The sequence below is a fragment of the Lichenostomus cassidix genome, chromosome 2, assembly GCF_008360975.1.
Source record: "Lichenostomus cassidix isolate B80296 chromosome 2, HeHo_3.0, whole genome shotgun sequence".
Taxonomy (NCBI): domain Eukaryota; kingdom Metazoa; phylum Chordata; class Aves; order Passeriformes; family Meliphagidae; genus Lichenostomus; species Lichenostomus cassidix.
This window is the reverse complement of record NC_139482.1, coordinates 135,801,492-135,821,162: the sequence shown is the minus strand read 5'-3', so window position 1 is coordinate 135,821,162 and position 19,671 is coordinate 135,801,492. Positions and strand designations below refer to the sequence as shown.

Sequence of the window (19,671 nt, the reverse complement as noted above, 5' to 3'; positions counted from 1 at the left end):
TGTGTTCAGCTTGTGAACTCAAAAATAAAATGCAAGAAAGACAGATAAAGTAGAAGTTTAGTGGAAGGCCAAGCAGCCATTTCTGGATACAACGAAGGCCAGTGTGTTGAGTCTTGAAACAGTGTAGTCAGTCATAATCAGTTCTAAATCAAATAATGTGCAAGAGAATTAGAAGCTGTCTTTCCTTTTTGTATTTAGCAGCTGGCTAAATAACTTTTATTTAATGATTAATGTTATTATTCAATATATTAAGATTTTTTTTCAAACAATTTAAGACTTAAGAAAGGAAACTTTTAAATTAAGGATTATTAAATAGAAAAGGCATGTTCAAATTGCAAACAAATATTTTTTTACTGAATTTTAAAAGCTGAATTTCTCAAATAATGGTATAATCTCTATTCAGTAGGGCTTGATGTTGTTCTGGAACAATTTTTATAACAAGATTTTTCTAAAAAAGCATAAAGATTTTCCATATTTCTGTACAACATATGATGCCATGCTTTTTGGGGTAAATGTCTGTAGTCACTCACTGGGCCAGCATTGTTCAATGGCAGCTGAAACTTTGGTGTGTTATCCACACTGTTTTGATTAACAAATCTGAAACACATTCTGTATGAGTTATTACAATTTAACTTCAACAGAGCCAACAGTACAAACTGTTAATAAATTGATGTACCTAGTTATGACAGAAAAGAGTCCATAATCTTTAAATTGCTTGCTTTAAACTTCTCCATGGATGGAAAACAAAGTCTCTTTTTGGTTTGAAGTAATAGATTCTTAAAAAAAAATACTTGTAGTAAGTATGAATTCTTGTTCACTTTTGGCTTTTTATAAAAACAAACTTTAAGCTCAGGGTGCTCCTTAGGAATCAACATTTTCATCAATATGCTAGGGGTTTTTCTCCATCTTATAATACAGAGCGGAGGAATAATCCTAAATTTGTGAATATGGAATTGTTTTCATAGGGCTGTAGTGCTCTGAATCATTCTGATGTATTTGGAGTTCAGATGTCTTTGCCTACTTATCATTATAATTTTAAATGCCCTAGATAACTTACAAGAATTTTGTTGTAACTGTGTTGCAGATAGGAGCAAGCAAGAGCAATTATTATTGCTTTAAAAGGGAAAAATAATGACATAGATAAAATTAAACTTTTCTTATAATCAATAATGGAATGAAGATGATTAAAGACCTGTTAGAATTCCATCATTCCTTAGTTTCATGATTCATTTTCAAGCTACATTCAAATAATAACCAAAGGCAGTGTTCGTATTCAGCACACACATTGCTTTCTTAGAATTGCTTTTCTTTTCAATGAAATGTACAAAATTGTCTCTATAATGCCAGGATTTCTTATGTCTTTTTCTATTCCCCTCTCCCCTCTTCCAGTTGGTTTTTTTCATTTCTTATAAGGATGTCCAATAGCCAAACTGTATTACCTTTCATTATAACTTTCATGTCCAAATTTATAGAACCAAATTGTTATTATGTCTATGTAAAATAATCTGTGTCTTCATAGCTTCCCAATCCTGTCAGGTCTTCTCCTTTGGCTTTCTTAGGGTCATACAGTTTTTTTCCAGACTGCTAAACCTTCACTGAAGACATTGACTTTAAAACTCTTTTTCTTCTGTGCTACTTTCACTTATATTTCTGCTTATGACATTTTCTGTTCATTCTTGTCAGTAGGTCCTAAAAATTCTTTAATTCTGGACTTCCAATTTGTAAGGAACTATGCCCCTTGCAATTATACAAAAAAGACAAAAAAACATAGAAAATCTACTGGCAAATTCATTAATTTCTGTCATGTTGCCTACTTTTCTGATAATGTTGTACATGAATTTTTGCTGGTAGAGATTTTTGCCAAGCTACTGATGTATTTTCTTTGCCAAACTTCAGTTTAGGTGTTTTTCAAAGAACACCAAGAGCAGACATTTCAGAAATGTCTGAAAGTTTATATTGTATGAGACCAAAAATAAATTCAATGTTGACTGAATTTGGTATGAATTTGAAATGCATAAATATGGAACCAAAGAAATGAAAGTTCTACCACAGATACATCTGTAGTAAGTTCCTTAATTAGGAGAGCCATTAGCTACCTCTGCATCTTGTTCTATATGCCATTAGTCTTGCTCCATCTGCATAGTTCTGTCCATTTCTGTGCATACAAAACATTTAAGATAAAGGTTGCTTTTTAAATATTTTGCTTGGAAAAATGTCCTTTTGCTAGTTTTGAGATTTCTTTTAATATGTGGAATGTTTGACTAGCATGAATTCTGAGTTTAAGGATTGTGATCTCCAATTGTAAATGTCACTGATTCTTCTCAGAACAAATGACTCCTATGCTTTCTTCTGTTTGTCAGAAGTAAATTTGTTCCCTTAAATATTTCTTCTATCATGTGTGAATATGTTATATGTCTGTTATTTTCTTCAGGGATAGGATTCCTGAAAAAAGCAAAATACAGACATTGAGGTTTCACCATATGTTAGTATAATAGCATTATAATGTGATAAGAAGTTTCTCAATATTTCCTATGTCTTTTAATATTTTGCATCAAGTTTTGGCTGTTCCTATTCCCCATGTGGAAATTTTTACTAAGTTCCAACAGTTCTTGAGTTATTTTGTGGAGGGTTTTTTTTCAGTTATTCATGTTTGGGGATATTTTTGTGGTTGTTGTTGGGTTTTTTTGTTAGAATATTAAGTTAGTTTAAAGGAAAATCATGTGCACTGATACTTTAAATTCTCCTTATATAGAATGTGGGTTATTTAATATAATTTGCTTTGTTAATGTTAATCCAGAATCTCATTTGTCATGCTATTTCTTCATCTACCTTTGATGGATTGCAATGCAGGAGCATATTATTTAAAATACATGGGACTCCTCCCCATTTTTGTCAGCTGTAGCCATCAGCTATGAAAAATAATATTAATAATGTAAGTAATTATTTCGAAAAAAGATTTCTTTTGTATTTGGCCATTGGCCATTTGGCCATTGATGTGGAAATACCATCTTGCTGTAAAATTATTTGTAGGTCATAAATACAGGATCATCCCAGATCTGGAAATACTGTCTTTCATTATAACTTAAATAATATAGTCATAAAACAGAAAACAGCCAAAAAAGTATTTCAAAGTATATTGAAAAGAAGTTTAATACACAAACAGCCACATTAATCTTTTGCTGTTCAGATCAACTTGGAAGTAGATGCATGTATTGCAGATACATAATATGAAATTTCTGTTACTCACTTTTGTCTAAATGAAAGGAAGTCTTGTATTCTGGAACAATGTATTAAAAAATAAAAGGAAACCCCAGTATTCTTACCGATTGAAGAAGACAGTGTTCTTTTCACTTTTTCATCAGCATAGGGTTCCCTGTATTTAACCTGTCAGAATATAAAAACTACCTGGAAAACTTGTGATGACTTTCTAACTCATATAATTTACAGTAAGAAAGCTTTAGTAACAACTTAATCCTTTCAGATTTTTTGTGTTATCCTTTGTTTTGCTGCCTTGTTTTGATGAGAGTCTATTTTCCATTTTATGCCAGCCTTCACTTGAAGAGGTAGAATGTCTGAAGACAAACGGCTTTTTAAGAAACCATTTGTTGAGCACTGCTTTTAGATACAGTTTGAAGTAGCTGTTGATTTAGAATCTAATACAAAGTTATTTAAAGATAAAAACCTTTCTAGAATGCTTCTGCTTACTTGCCCAGTCAAGCTGTTGCAATACACAGTGTCCTAAACAAGAGATACCATCTTTTCAAAATACAGAACTGCTAGATGTAGCTCTTATCTTTTGATTCTAAGGGATTGTATTGAAGAAAACAATTTCGCTCTGAATTTTGATCTGTAGGACCACATCATATTTTTTTATTAATAATTATTTATGGCGAGCATTTAATCAGCTAAATTGTGAGATATTGCAATATTCTGCAAACATTCTTTTTAATCCAGTCAGTTCATTGACGAATTGTGTTCAAATGTTTTTTATCCAAATAGATGCATTTCATTCCTTGTTTACAATCCCAGTGATATTTCACATGATTACAGAATTTAAATGCACTAATAAATAGCAGATAAAATTCATCTGTTTTATTATGGAAAGGTGCAATGACCATGCATTCATAGCCAAAAGTGTAACAGTCTTTTATTGTAATTTTCCTGTTACAGAAGTTTCCACTTTTCATTATTTTTTCATTTGAGGTTTTTGTTTATTTTTCTTTCTAATGCTAAAATGAATCTATATTTCTGCCAAAGTTCAGAAGCAGTAATTCATTTCAGTAATTCACTTACTGTTACATCCTTCTACTTTGTATTAGCTGAATTAATGTCTTTGTGAAATATATCTGGATGTGAATTTTTTTCCTATTTTTTTTCTTACAAGGATAGTATGTAGGGCAGGTTCTAGGTTTCTGCTGAAACAAGCAGAATTTTCAAAAAAACTCAAACTGTTATAATCAAAACAGCCTGATTTTTATCTCTGTGGAGCAGAGAATATTACTAAAATGAAACATTAATACAGTAAAGAAATATTTGTGAGTTCTGATAACAGCTCTAGTGTGTACTTTAAAGAATGGTTACAGACTCTCTGAGATACTGTAATTTTTCCTTTACTTCTGAAATACTATTTGTCACTTCTTTCTCTCTTATGTGTTTCTTCCCAGTTTGATTTAGTACTGGTTCAGAAATATACTCCTAATTCCCATTTTTGTGTGAGTGTGTGTTAGATGCTTTGTGGTTAGTTGTTCTGTTGTGGTTTTTAAGTCATAATTTGCACTGACAGGAGGCAAGGAAAGAAGCCAGGAACTAACTGTTGATTTTGTTTGAATTCCTCTGAGAAGTGTACAAAAGAAGCAACTGTTGTAGGCTGGACTGTGTGCCTCCATGGAACTGTGATGATGCTATGGGAGAAATTCTATTATACTATGGTTTTTGAGACTGCTGTTTCTAAACTAGCTGTCTTGTCTGCTGAGGCAAGATACAAAGAATCACAGACTGCTTTGGGTTGGAAGGAACCTTTGAAGATCATGTGGTACATCCTTCTGCCATATTTTTCACTTGATCGGGTTGCTCAAAGCCTCATTCAACTTGACTTTGAACACTTCCAGGGATGGGACATCCACAGCTTGGAACGCAACATTTTTTCTCTAAATTCAGAAAATCATATTGATAAATATAATGGCATTAAAAATTTCCTTCTTTTTAACAGAAAACTTAGTATGGCTCTAAAACACTAGTTAAAAATGTCCTAGGAGTTAGTTTACTGCTGTGTTCAGATTTTTTAAAATTGCTTTGAATTATAGTTCTGACATAACCCAGAGCTGCTGGATCAACTTAATACCATAATTACCTTGTGCCTTTTGGCTTTTATATCTCTCTGGAATGGGAAAGGATATCTCACAATCTTGAAATTACGATCATCTTACTCCTTTCTGTTGTAATTCAAAGTGACCTATGCATCTTTGAAATAGCAAATACCCATTTATTTGAGTGTGTGATAAAAGGATAGATGTGATCATGTGGACTAGGTGGTTTTCCACTTCTGCCTAGATTATGTGTATCCAGCTGTTCCAGGACAAAATAATTTCACCTGAATTATTTGGGTATTTGCTCCATATCACTGAATTAGATGTAGTCATCAAGCATTTGTTCTTCTTTGATCTGTACCTGATTTGGCTTTCTGTGCAATGTCTGCTTTATCTGAATACAGAAAAGGTAGGTAATCAATTTGGGGTATTTTTGGTCATTGCTGTCTGAATTTCATACACAAAATATATATTTGAGTATCCTGAATGTTGCTCAAACAAGTTTGGGTGGGAATTATAATAATGGTAATAAAATATAAAGGCTTTTAGAATAGACACCACAGTTTGCTTAAATGTCTTTTCAAACCATTAAAATTACCACATAGTTTTGCAGAACAACGTTACTTGTTCTGTGAAATTATAAATCAGTTAACTTCCCAGGTTAAAATAAATGAGATGCATTCTCACGAGACTGGGTAAAATAAGTGGCAAGAATATTGAAAAAATCCTGAAAGCAAACATAAACCCAGAAAATCTAGTATTACAGTTAAATTTAAAATTAATTTAGATCTAAAAGAGAGAAAATACTCTTGTACTCACACTGTAATGGCCACATATCAAGGCTAAATAAAAAGGGAAGCAAAGAATTCTTGTAGTTTCTTAGTGTCTATTTAAAATACCTGGTAACTATATACTAAAAATGACTTAATTAAATTTATGTATATATGCCAGTATATGATAGGAAGTGAAAGTTAGTTAATAATGCGTAATGAAGAATTGCCCCAAGTGATTATGTTTCCAGGGTTTTTTTTGGTGATTAAATGAATTTCCAGAATCTTGAATTACAAGGTTTACTTCTTGAAATAATAACAGTGTTACTTGAAAATCCTTTCTTATTTTTATTTCTAACTCTTACTTTTAGCCTGGTTTAATTCACTTTTTTTTTTTTCCCTGGAAGTTATGTATATATATATTTTTTTTTTTAAATTTAAATTGTTTTTTCCTATATTTTGCTGGTAGATGTAACTATTTTTCTACTGTAATTTACACCATTAGCTATGTTGGTTATCTTGGTTAAATAATAACAGAGGAAAATTTTTTTTTTCATTAATCTATGTGAAAATGTATGTATCTACATATATATATATATTTATGCATGTATGTGTATATATAAATAAATATGCATATAAATTTATAGAATTCTTTTACTTTCATTTAATTTCCGAGTCTTTATGAATTTCAGTCTTGGAGAAGTTAAATATAACAAAATTCAAGGAAGATCCTTTAAAACTATATGATTATGAAATTTGACATTAATATTATTTTAACTCTCCATGGTTTTTTACATACTTTTATTAAAGTATTGCAATTTAGAAGTATTCTTGCAGCCTCCAATCACTGTCATGATCATATACTTAATACTAGATTTTAGATGTTAATAAACATCAATAACATTGAACTCAGTTACATTAACATTACCATTATCACCATTACTAAAAATATTTATATGTTCTATTAAAATATGCCTAAACATTTTTTTTCAATTGCAGCTGAATGTGGAGCCTCCACGACAAATAATGAAGGAATCTTGCTGTCTCCCAATTATCCTCTTAACTATGAAAACAACCATGAATGTATTTATAGCATTCAGGTACAAGCAGGGAAAGGAATCAATATTTCTGCCAGAACATTTCACTTAGCCCAAGGAGATGTTCTTAAGGTATGTAATCATGTAACTTATTTGTTCTTCCTGAACTTGTAGTCCCTCACATCATTGAGGTTTATTTGCCTGCAATAGTACAGTACTAGGTACGTGGATATTAAGCATCTCTTAGAAACTATGTTTCTAAACTGGTTTCATTTCAAAAACTTAAAAATTAGGCACCCTGAGATGTCTCCATAATCCGTTTCTTAAAACATGTTTTTCTGACCAGAGGTAATTTAAGAAGAGGTTAAAATAATAAAAAAAGAAGCAGTTGCCTTAATGCTTATTTGTTTTCTATTTTTAGTGTTAAATATTCATCACTTACATCTTTTGATTTGTTTACTTTTTCAGTATCTTCTTGACTTGAGCTGTGATTGAAACATAGTAAAATATGACACCCATCACTTTAACACTGTCTACATACTGCATTTTGTACATAAGGTTTATACTGTAAGAGACTCTAATCTGGTGTGGTATTTAGCATCTGCAAAATGGTAATCACAGCAATTGCATGTGAATAGAATTTTTGCATTAAAAAGAGAAACAACAAAGGTGAGGGCAGGATACTAGAATCTACCAGAGTTTATAGAGTGATTTCATCCTGTCTTTGGTTTGTTCATGGATTTTGTTACAGTGCTCCAAAAAGTATGTTTCCAGATGCATGTAATTTTAGCCAACTACACATTTAAAGCTGATATTAATCAGGGTGTCTTTTCACACATGCCATCTGCAATAGCACACCAATGCAGTAAGATAGCCATGATTAAATAATTGTCCAATTGTTCAGAATATGTAATTTAATTAAATTTGACTCTGGGAAATCAAAGGAACAAGAGGTATGATTCCAATCATGTTTGTTCTAAAAAAGTTTTTCTGCCATATTCTTCCATGTACTTATTAAATGAGAAGGATTATGAAAATATGTAAGAAACAACTATGATTCATATTGGGGTTTATCTCATCCAACTGTAACCATCTGTGCATTAGGGTAGGATTTCTGTCATTAGTTGTCAGAAAAGTTTGGAAATTAGCATTTCCAAAAGGGGCTAATTATACCCAAAGTATATGCAGACCTGAAAAATTAATGTAAGATGAAATTAGGCAGCAAGAAGAAAAAAAATCAAATGGTTTTAAATTAAAAAAAAAAAAAAATTATGCTCTTTTTAAAGCAACACACAAGCAAAGAAAAATAAACCAAAGGCTACTAGATACCCAGAATGCACAGGTGTGTTCATTTTATCTTGAACTTGTTTCTTATTTCAGAATCAAGTAGGTGCCTTTTAATTGTTACATTAATTAATTTTGAAACATTTAATTTGAAAGTTGTTTAGTATTTACTAACATATAAGTAGTATAGAAAGAAAACTCAAACCATTTTAGATTGAAACCATTCAACTCTATTATTGTAATTTAAAAGTTTGTAGGAAGGGAGCTACAGTTATGCACAGTTAGATAAATATAAATGAGTATAAATGTAAAGCAATTCAAGTTTTTTTTTCTTTCTTAATCATTTAATGTACATATTTGAAAAGATCCATACACTTACCACTTTTAAAGGGTCATTTGAACCACAGGTACTTCAGATGTTTAATTTAACTCGACCATATTAGTTCAGAGATTTTAAAAGAAAATTCTGCTTTAATACTGCTACTCAATTAATGTGAAATTAAGAGTAATGCAAAATTAATTATAAATAGAGGAAGGCCACCACTCAGCTGTAAATGTCCATGGCAGAAATACTTGCTGTACTTTGCAGGTGTGTTTTTTAAATGAAACAAGTATTGTGTAATTAGAGTGTTTGTTTTTCAAGTCACCAGGCTTGAATTATAATAAGGAGCTGAAGTTCCTCCCAACCTGTTAAAAAAAAAAAAAAACAACAAAAAAAACCAAAAACCAAAACAAACTATAAGAGGTATTCTTGATTACGATTGTCACTTTTTTCAGTCAATCTGACATTATAGGAAGACAGAGGCACTCAGCCATGACAGCTGTGGAGGAAATACCTGTGGACCCCAATGTGTCTTTTCCTGCCTCCTTTCTTAGATGAAATTCTCACAAACTGTCTTAATTCTATCACACTCCTTTTTCACGTGTTCATTTGGTACAGGAAAATTCTTCAGGAAATACATTAGCAGTCACACATTCCAAAACTTTTCTCCCGGAATCAGTTCTGAAGTTTTTTCTGTTGATCCCTATTATTATTCTGCTCTAAAAGAGGGAAAATACTGCCTAATTTGCCAGCTTTGCTGATTGTGGGGAATAAGCTTTTGGCTACAGGGCATTAGGGTTATGCTTTAGTTTTAAATGAATGAATACTAGTCAACAAATGCTTTTAATCTAATATATATCACTACTTTGTAACTGGAAGGAACTTAAAAAATAATTATCATCCCATCTTACAGAAAACAGCCAAGTGACATATAGCGAATATAGCATTCCCCTTAAGCTGTGACCTAAGGAGGTTATAGGAACCACCATTTTAAAATCCAGATACTTAAAATACCAGCTTTCCAGAGAGGTCTTCCTTCCCCCAAACACAAATGAAGCAACTCCATAATATTTCATGGTTAAAGCTCAGGTTTTTAGCAACGAACGTTGGCTGGATAATCCATAATCCATGCTTCTTTTCATCAGAAGCAAGAGATGAAGATGCTGTCAAAGAAGTTAATAATGTGCTTTGTATTAATTTTTCTTGCAGCTAGGATTTTTAGATTACTAGATCTATGCAGCTAAAACTACATTCAAAGTCTGAATAGACTGAGTATGTATTCTAATAAAATTTTGACAAGTTCTTTAATGAAGTCACAAGGTCTGTTGCTTGCCACGGGAAATTAACTGACCATGGATGACGTTTCTATCTGACAAGCACTGTGACTGAAACAATGAAACAGCTGCACTGGGAACGCAGCCTTAGAGAGAAACAGCGTATTTAACACAAGTAAATCACCACCCTTACTATTACTCCAGAGGCAGAGGAGTTCTCTTTTATCAGTTCTGAACTGGTATAGAACAGAGGTTTCAGAGCATATAATTTGTTTTTCATTTGTTTCATTTAGTATGTAATTCTCTTGTTCTCTTTTCAATGTAACTGCTCTGGCTACTTATATTAATTGTGTAGTTCTTTCTGGTTTTTATTAGAAACTGTAGGAAATATACAAACATCCCTACATTTGGTGGGTTTATTTTTTGTTTGGATTTTTTTGGTTGTTATTGTTGTTTTGTGTAGGGATATAACCTGCTCTTGATAGTGCCACATTTTGTTTTAATATTTATGGAAGTTATATGAAGAAATATGAAGTATTTAGGATCTCTACAATCATGACATGCCAATCCATTTAATATTAATCTCAGAAACTATAACTGTTGCTTCCTTCTTTACAATTATACTAGTAATTGAGATTATTCACAATATTTCCAGAATTCAGTATTTTTAGAGTAAACTGCCTATGTGGGAGACAAAGATAAATAATTCATTTTTTCCAAAGTATGAGATATTTCTAATTTTTTCCCTGCTTTTATCTCCATCCACCATTTTTCCTCATAAACTCTCTAGTCTCTGCTAGCTGTAAGCAAATCCTTGAGATATACACAGAAAGAACAGAGTTGCCATTGTTCTGCTTCCCTGAATAGTCCATTGATAGTAGTGAGCATGTTATTTGTGTTGAAATGTGTTGAATATAGAAAATACTCTTTTATATCAAAGATGTTTTAATATACTTTTTAATTTACAGGGGGAAAGGCACTTTTATTAAAATTGAAATTTGAACAAGGCTAATATTGTTTTCTTATTTTCAGTAGATTTCAGCATAAATAAAAATGTGCTTATGCATGGTACTAATTATTGGGTAGATTTGTGGTAATGTTTAAATAAAAAAAACCAAACCACCTCCAAAAACTCTGCAGATAGATTTCATTAAGTAAACCTAAAACAAAAGAGAGAGGAACACCGAGTATAAAAAGGACTGAGACAGAAAAAGAACATCGGTTGTTTCAGGGGATCTTTTTTCTCTTTTGTAGTAGACTATGTGCTTGGCTTTATATAGAGTGAGTGCTGATGTGGTAGGTGACATTGCAACTGTGTGGAAAAAATGGATTTAAGAATTATTTTTGATATTTTAATGAAGCAATCTTTTCTTTGTCCTTTTACTAACGAAGTCAGTGCAGCAACAGGCAGGTAACAGCGTGTCAGCAAACAGAAGGACTGGCAGTCAGGGTTCCCTTCGCCTGTGCTTGGCTCAGCACTGTTTGTGCTCCTGCCAAATATAGAGGATTCAGTTTTACTGCACTTGTTCATTGTCTCATCTGTGGGCCAGATTTTAAATGTGTGCACATGATTCAGTTTTTGAGGGTTTTGGGCAAAGATTTTGAAGGGATGTGATGTTTGGCCCTTTTTGCTAATTTGTTTCTTCAGTATCTCCATGTTTGTAATAATAATACTTTTAGCAGTATCATCCTGAATGTATGAGTGAGAAAAAGGTAATAAATGTAGGGGGCAAAAAAAAGCCCCCAAAACATATGGACCCTTCTCTGTCTTTATATTAGTGCTTCTATTCGCATGTGATATACATTTGACAGGGTGTTGACAGCCTCAGTTCTGAGCTGCTGATTTGATGTTATTTCTTCTCTTTATAAAGGAACAGATCTTCATATCCATATGCCTTTTATGTTTCAATGGAAAATCTCAAAAATAGCTCAATTAAAATGCACAAATTTAATACATTTGCTTATGATACTCCCTTGCTAAAATTTTATATAGTTAAATAAATTTGCAGAAAAAAGGGCATTAATTTCCATTTAAAATTCATTGATAATGGAGACACTTAAAAGATTAGCAAATTTTATTTGCTAACTGTAAATGCAAACAACAGCTCCTTCAAAAATTTAATGTAACATCAATTAGGTCAAATTTTTTGGTGGAGTGTTCATTATTAGCATCCTTCTCCATAACGTTTCAACATATTATTATGGTAAGAAAAACATTAACACAACTTTCTGTGCCTTTGTTTTTCTTTATGAATTAATAATTTAAAAGATTGGGCCATTAAAAACCTAACAAAGATGGACCTCTGTTTTCGGAATAGTTTTTTACTGGCATTATCCAGTCATGAATCAGTTATCTTTGTATTAATGTTACAGGATGACTTTAAGAAAAATATATCCACCCGAATAATAATATTGTAATGATTACTCTTGGACTTAATTTTAGCACCCAAGTGACTTAAATCTAGATGTGCTGGCAAGGCCTACAAGAAAATAGATTTGTATATTAAAAATAAGCTAATTGTGCTACCTTAATTCACATATAATATTGCCTTAAAAAAAAATTACGAAGCTGAGTTACTAACTTATTCAACATCTTTAGTTCCCACCTAATTTAACAAGGTTAGAAAGAAGATGTTGGTTCTGCAGATCTCAGAAGGGTCTGCTACCACTTTACTGGCAAGCTAAACTATCATTTAAATTATTCTATAAATTTCCATTTTTTCCTATTAACTCAAATGCGACACAGAAATGGAAATGTGACTTAAATTGAGTTGCACTACAAAACATGCATTCGTTTATTGTCCTAAGGGAGACCCCAGTGTCTCAAGAAAAGGGGGTACTTTGTCTGAAAGAAGCAACCAAAAGGAAAAAAAAGATTCAGTTTAGTGTTCAAATGAATCACAATCCTGCCTCAGCCAAATGCAGTTCTCCTACTCAAATGAATCAGTTTCAGAAGTGTCAGATACTTTAAATTCTTTTCCTTCATAGAAATTATATAGGCTTAAAAATATTAAACAGTGCGACAGCTAGTTAGCCCAAGAAATAGAATGAATATGAACTAATGAGAGATGTCAGTGGACTAATGTGAAAGATTTAATATTATAGGATGTGTAACAAAATTGGCAATAAAGTGTGTGTGTAAATTCTAATGTGAAGAAAATTTGTATCCTGGCATAGCCTATTGTTATTTCTAGTAAGAGATTGAGAATAGTTGGTGTAACTTATTAACAGCTTCCTTTGGTTAAGTATTAGCAATTCACACATAGCAGGAAATGGATTATTCTTATATAGTTTTTAAAGATGAAAGAAATACTGAATCCTTGGGTATTATTAACTATAAGTGGATTCAAGCTGGGTTTTGTTTAAATCTGACATGATGTAAATATCTCTGCCTGATAGCAGTAATTCTCCTGAAATGGGAATTTTCCTTTCAGTTTCTAAAACAAAACTAACTGCATTTCAGAATTAATTTTCCGGGTTGGGTGGGTTTTTTGTTTGGGTTTGATTTTCTTGTTTTGGGGTTAGTTTTGGGTTTGGGTTTTTTTTTTTGTTGTTTGTTTTTGTTTTGTTTTGGTTTTGGTTTTGGTTTTGGTTTTGTTTTCTTTTTATGGCTTGTTTACTATCTCAGTATATTTTTAAAGCAGTTTTTTTTTTAAATAAGACATCTGTTTTAATACTGCTCTACGTATATATTGTGAAATTATTTTTAGTTGATATGCATTAGTTGTAATTCTTTTTCCTTCAGTAATTTCTTACTTTTACTCCATATGAGGACACTGGCTTTTAAATTTAAATTTGCTTGGAATTTATTTGCTTTTGTCAGTAAAAACCAAGGAATTATGCCAAGTCATCTTCTTGTGCATCTTAAACGGCTGTACAATTATTTACTCAGTACAGATAGCTAGAAGTCACTTCCTTGTTTTATTTCAGTGCATTGCTTAATGTAAAGTCCTTTTTATTACTAGAGACATGAGGATTTCTGGAAAATATGATTTAGGTGTGTAAGTCATTATTACAGCTGGGGAACAGGCATCAAAATACTTCACACTTGCTTTGTTGCCTTACCACTTTTGCTGGTGTATTTCTTTTGATTTCATTCTGATTAAGATTGCTGTCTACAAATGCAAACTTTAATTACATTTGTAATTAAAATAGAATTCAGAACTGCAGACAGTTCTGTACATTTTCATAAGGCTTTATAATTTCCCTTTATTCCAACTTGAAAATTATTCATAGGTCAGTTTATTGATTTGCAAGTGAAAGTTTTCATAAACCACATTAATCAAAGTTTTAGTTTTTATAGAAGTCACTAAATAAGTCCTACAGGACATAATGTTTGGGTGAGCAATTATTTTTATTTTTATAGGGTTTTTTTAGGAATTACAGGAATACAACAACTTGTGATGTTTAAAAGCAACCAGACTTGTAGGGTAATTTCCTGAGAATTATTAGAACATTGTTCCACATATTTAGAATTCTGATAGAAGGAAAAGAACAGCCCTTGAAGAAAAAATAAAATTCTGTACTACGATTTACATATAGATTACATTACTCTTTCAACTTACAGAAGCAGTTGTTAAATTTATTTCCTAGTCTCCTTTTCCTTCATAGTTATATTTTAACCTGTCTTCACATGATAAAAAAGCCACCAGAGTTTCATTTAAGAAATTAAAGTTGAGGATATGTGAGATTTGCTGCTATGCCATCAGTGACTTGAGGCAGATACGCATTATAGGTGTTTGCTGATAGGTTGTGATCAGCATTACAATACTGACAGTGAAACTGAAAAGAGAGAACACAGAGATCTAAAAAAACTGAGCTGAAATGGCACCTCTGTCCACTTTCTATTTTTATGTAAAAAAGGAATTGATATATTTGAAACTGCATCTGGAAAATCACCAAATTTAAGTCAACTCAAGTCAAGAGAGGCAAATAGTGTATCTAAATAGTCTTTCAGGTTGACAGGCAGTAGATCACCCTTGGCAGAGCTGTTCTCCCTCTTAATGCAGATGTACAGAATTGTTTTGTAAATAAAATGTTTCTTTTTTTCTTTCTTCATAACTGTAAAACTCACTTTTTTTACAGATCTATGATGGGAAAGACAACACTGCTCACCTGCTGGGTGCATATACTGGGGCATCATTAAGAGGCCTGACACTAAGTAGTACTTCAAATCATTTATGGTTGGAATTTAACTCAGACATGGAGGGCACTGATGAAGGTTTTCAGCTTGTGTATACCAGTAAGTATTTCAGAAAACAGAAGGAATAGATTTTTATGCTTCTAAAGGAAGGAAAATTCTTTGCTTATAAGATGCAAATGCAATTAAATTACAAATATGGAAGAAATTAACAGCAAATCACTGTTAGTTGTACCTCAAAAAATACAAAGCGCATAACATACTTGGCTTTGATAGTAATTTCTTTAATCTGGTTCTTAAATCACTGTCCTTTTTCTAGAAGGTTACTTTTCAATGTTGGAAAGACTAAGAAAAAACAGGGTAAGTTTCAGTTGTTTCAGCACATGAAAATATTGAAGCATGTGAGCAGTTTAAAATGTGCAACTGAAAAACATTGCTTTATGAAGGTAATTCATAAGTAAAAGAAATTCTCCCCCTTAAGGCTCATCTACAAAACTTATTTTGCTTTTGTTTCTGAGCTTGGATTACTGTTTAGAATAATCCAATTTGGAACCCAAATGATAAAGAAAGTTTCCTAACAAAACTTACGTTTGGACTTAAACTATAAAGGTGAGGAGAAGAAAAACCATTTCTGATCTCTGGCTTAGAAAGTGTATGGAAACAGCTATATACATCTACTTTACCAAGTGTCAGGTTCTGAAAATTGTAGCACATGACTATTGACACATAGTGTATATGACTTTTTTAGTGTATAATTATTTCATCATCACTGAATTATTATGTAAAACTAATTTTTATCAAGCAGGGCAGTGTTACACGGTAATTCTGCAATGCAGCTATCAACATATTTTTTCTGTTCTTCTGCTTAAATCATTCATTTTTCACTTGTTCAAAAACTCAACGTAATGTTTTTAAAATTAATTCTAATAAAAAAATAACATAATTCTTGCAGGATGAAAGGAAAATAATTCAAGATAATAAAAGTGTGTGTAACTATTTTTAGGTCAAAGTTGCATAATTGTACTCTGTAACAGCATGTGATAGAGTGGAACTGGACCCTGTGATTAAAGATAGGACTTTAAGTGCTTTGTTACTTTGTAAGTGTCAAGGTATTTAATTTTTCTTTTTTTTATCGGTGCATCCAAGCCCAGCACTTTAACATTATTGATGGCATTTCCTGTCTTTTGAGACGTTAATATTAGAATATACTTTCCTAGCCTGAAGAGCTCTTAGCTTGAGCAGCAATGAATCTTTTTTTGATATTGATAGAATTGGAAGAAAAAAAGTAAGTTCAGACAAAGGCTACAAGGATGATCAGAGGGCTGGAGGGCCTTCCTGTGTAGAAAAGCTGGGGGAGTTGGGGGTGTTCAGCCTGGAAAAAAGCTTGGCCTTAAACTGAAAGGGGATGCTAGATTGGATACAAGGAAGAGCTCAGTCTGAGCTCTGTCTGGGTGGATCCTTCAGCCAGGATAGATGGTGCAGACCTCCCAGTCAGAGCTGCAGCCTTTGCTCACAGGAGTGCCCAGCATTCTGCCTTGAGGGTCAGGTAGGATGAGCACCCTTGAGCTATGCGGATGGTCAAAAACCAGAGCCCCTTTGCTGAGTTATGAGTACTTCAAGTCTGTCTACTGGGCCAGTGGAAGCTTCACCCTTCAAAGAGGTGTTCTTCCTGTGTGCTCTCCTGCCAAAACTGCCCCACAACACCCTGGCTGAGGCACCACTCCTTCTGCCTGCTCTGGTCACATGCAATAAGGGCAGCAAAAATGCTGCTAGTTCCCATGGTTAGACAATGAAGTTACATGTTCACCCTCAAGAGGGAGGTGATCAGTTAAAATGTTGACTTTGGTTTTGTGTCTGTAGGGAGACTGTCCAGAGATGAGGACATCATCACAGGGGTCAAGGCAGATTTCAACTTCTTTTCAGACAGTGTGGTCAGAAGTTTTCTTAGAAGACAGGAAATTCTAGCTGGTCAGTAAGTGCCCTGACCAGCAGTATCAAAAGTGGTTCTTCATATGGGACTCAATTTAAAGAATTTCGGAGCTTCTGCAGCACACTCTGTACTAAGGAACAGTAGCTTAGGAATGAGAAAATTCAGCTCAAATATTGTGGAGGCTCTGCAATAGGTGAAACATGTTCAGTCACACATGAAATGAGCTGAAGGAAGAACTGGAAAGATACAGTATTTTAAATACTTTTTTTTTGAGCATGAAAAAAACATCTAACATGAAACATTTTGCCTGTAAAATAAAGAACATCTTTTTGAATCAAGAATAGTGATGCAGCATCTGAGAAGAGATGTGAAAGGCTACCAACTGTTGACCAGATGGACAAATACTGTGTGAATGACTTTGCCGAACAAAGCAGACACGAAAACCTTTCATTTCCTCCCATATTACCTATGTATAGGAATACCAATCTTGATACAAAGTCTCTTTTTTTGCCTACAAACATTCTAAGCTGCATGATATTGGTAAAATTATTTGGTTTTGAACAAAGTGAAGTTTTTAGTTGCTTCTCAGTTAATAAGGAAAAAACTTGATTTGGAACAGAAAGTCTCCGAAATTTTAGTTTATGTTTCCCCATATGTTAATATGCCTCCCTGTTTCCATATAATGCATATGTTATTTTCTTTTCTTCTTACTTCACGTCACTTAAGTCTCAAAATGTCCAAGTTGTTTGGCTTGAATTCTCTAAATCATCATTATCATTGATTCCTGCATGTAGTTCTTAAATTTACAAACTACTAAACACAAAATTAGGGTAGGACTTGATGAAAATAACAGTTTTTCTTTGGTGCCACAGGTGCTATTGTGCTGCTGTTGTTACTATGCAAAACAATGAGAAATCTGCTGTTCAGTTTTGTTTATGAACCTCTAAATGTCTATTCACAAGTAAATGGAGAGTTCCTTTTAGCTTCCAGTTTTTAATTTATCAGAACATTTTAAAACTGATTGATAACGATAATGAATCTTTTTCTGTCTTTAATTGAACTCTTAGGAAAATGGAAGTTATGACACAGCTTGGTCATGCTCTAAGGTATATAGGCAGTTACCCTTAGACTGCTTAAAAACAGAGAAGAAATCCTAAAGATGTTACATGTGGTTTGAAAATTATTGATTTCCATTGAAAAACAGAAAATATGAATTTCATTTATGTATTTATCTGTTTGATTTTGTAACTACAAGATCTTATTCTTTCCACAGGTTTTGAGCTTTCACATTGTGAGGACCCTGGTGTGCCACAGTTTGGATATAAAATCAGTGACCAAGGTCATTTTGCTGGAAGTACCATAATTTATGGATGCAATCCAGGCTACACACTCCATGGAAGTAGTCTTCTAAAGTGTATGACTGGGGAAAGAAGGGCATGGGACTATCCTCTACCATCATGCATTGGTATTAAACTCTCCTATTTTTTTTCTTTACTTATTTTTTTGAATGCAAGAAAGAAAAAAAAAATTGTAAGGATTGTTAGATCTATGTAAAATCTGATCTGTATGCGTACAGATCTATTTACACAGGCATTTATAGTTCTCTCTGCATAGATCTCATCTATGTGAGCGGTGTTGCCTTTTTAGGTTAAAAATAGATAGTAATTATTAAACATTTGTGCATACTGAAAGTCCTTATACATGAAAATCTAGTTAATGTCAGCAAATAATGAACATAAAAAGACAGCCTAATCAGAAAGGCATTGTAAAACTAGTATTTTTTAACATATATAAATATCAATAAGCTAGAAAAAATCAATATTTTTATATGAAGTAGATGAAGTAAAATAAAAAATTAAGATATGAAGAGATATAAAGTTATTTTGTATTTTTGTCACTTCTGTATCTTTACAATATTACTATGACTTCATAAGTTTTGTAGCTACCTAGAGGCTCAATTTATTCCCATAGGAGAGTGAAAAGAAGACAAGACTTAAATGTTACAGTAGCTTTCTTTCTTTTTCATCTTCATTTAGAGGAAATTGGGATTTAGTGAACAGGTGAAGCAAGAGGTGAAGAGGTGAAATGCAGTCCTTATATGCTATTTTACAACATTATGGCATATGGTCAGTTTAATTGTGCTACCTGTTCAACAAGAGTAGATGCATAAATTGATTGCTCAGATGAATAGCTGGAGGATCATTACATAACGTTGTTTTTTATTAGCTGAATGTGGAGGACGGTTTAAAGGAGAGTCATCTGGAAGAATCTTATCTCCTGGTTATCCTTTTCCCTATGACAACAATCTGCGTTGCATGTGGGTGATTGAAGTAGACCCAGGAAATATCGTCAGGTACTGAAAATTAATCTTACAATTTTAACAAATGTTCTTGGCTATAATAAACAAATCTTACCTCTAGAGTAGAGAAGAAAAAAAGGGGTTTTGTACTTAAAATTAAAGATGCAGGTCAGTGGTTTCAGCATTTTAGGTTTGGGTTGAAACTGTTGATTTTTCAGTAAGCATTATCTAAAGAAGATTGAACTTTAAAATTTGCTCAAATTTTGTGTAATACTGGAGGCAGCAGAACTCTTAAGTGAAAGACTACAT

General features: G+C 32.6%; 1 protein-coding gene across 1 annotated transcript in view; it reads left to right on the top strand.

The window, feature by feature from the left end:
• CSMD3 (CUB and Sushi multiple domains 3) overlaps positions 1-19,671 on the top strand; it is a 596,977-nt gene that overhangs the window by 381,887 nt on the left and 195,419 nt on the right. Inside the window, exons 23-26 of the mRNA XM_085053430.1 lie at positions 7,076-7,245; positions 15,079-15,235; positions 18,337-18,528; positions 19,290-19,416. Of these exons, the coding sequence (XP_084909556.1) occupies positions 7,076-7,245; positions 15,079-15,235; positions 18,337-18,528; positions 19,290-19,416 (646 nt within the window). The remainder of the gene's footprint in view (positions 1-7,075; positions 7,246-15,078; positions 15,236-18,336; positions 18,529-19,289; positions 19,417-19,671) is intronic.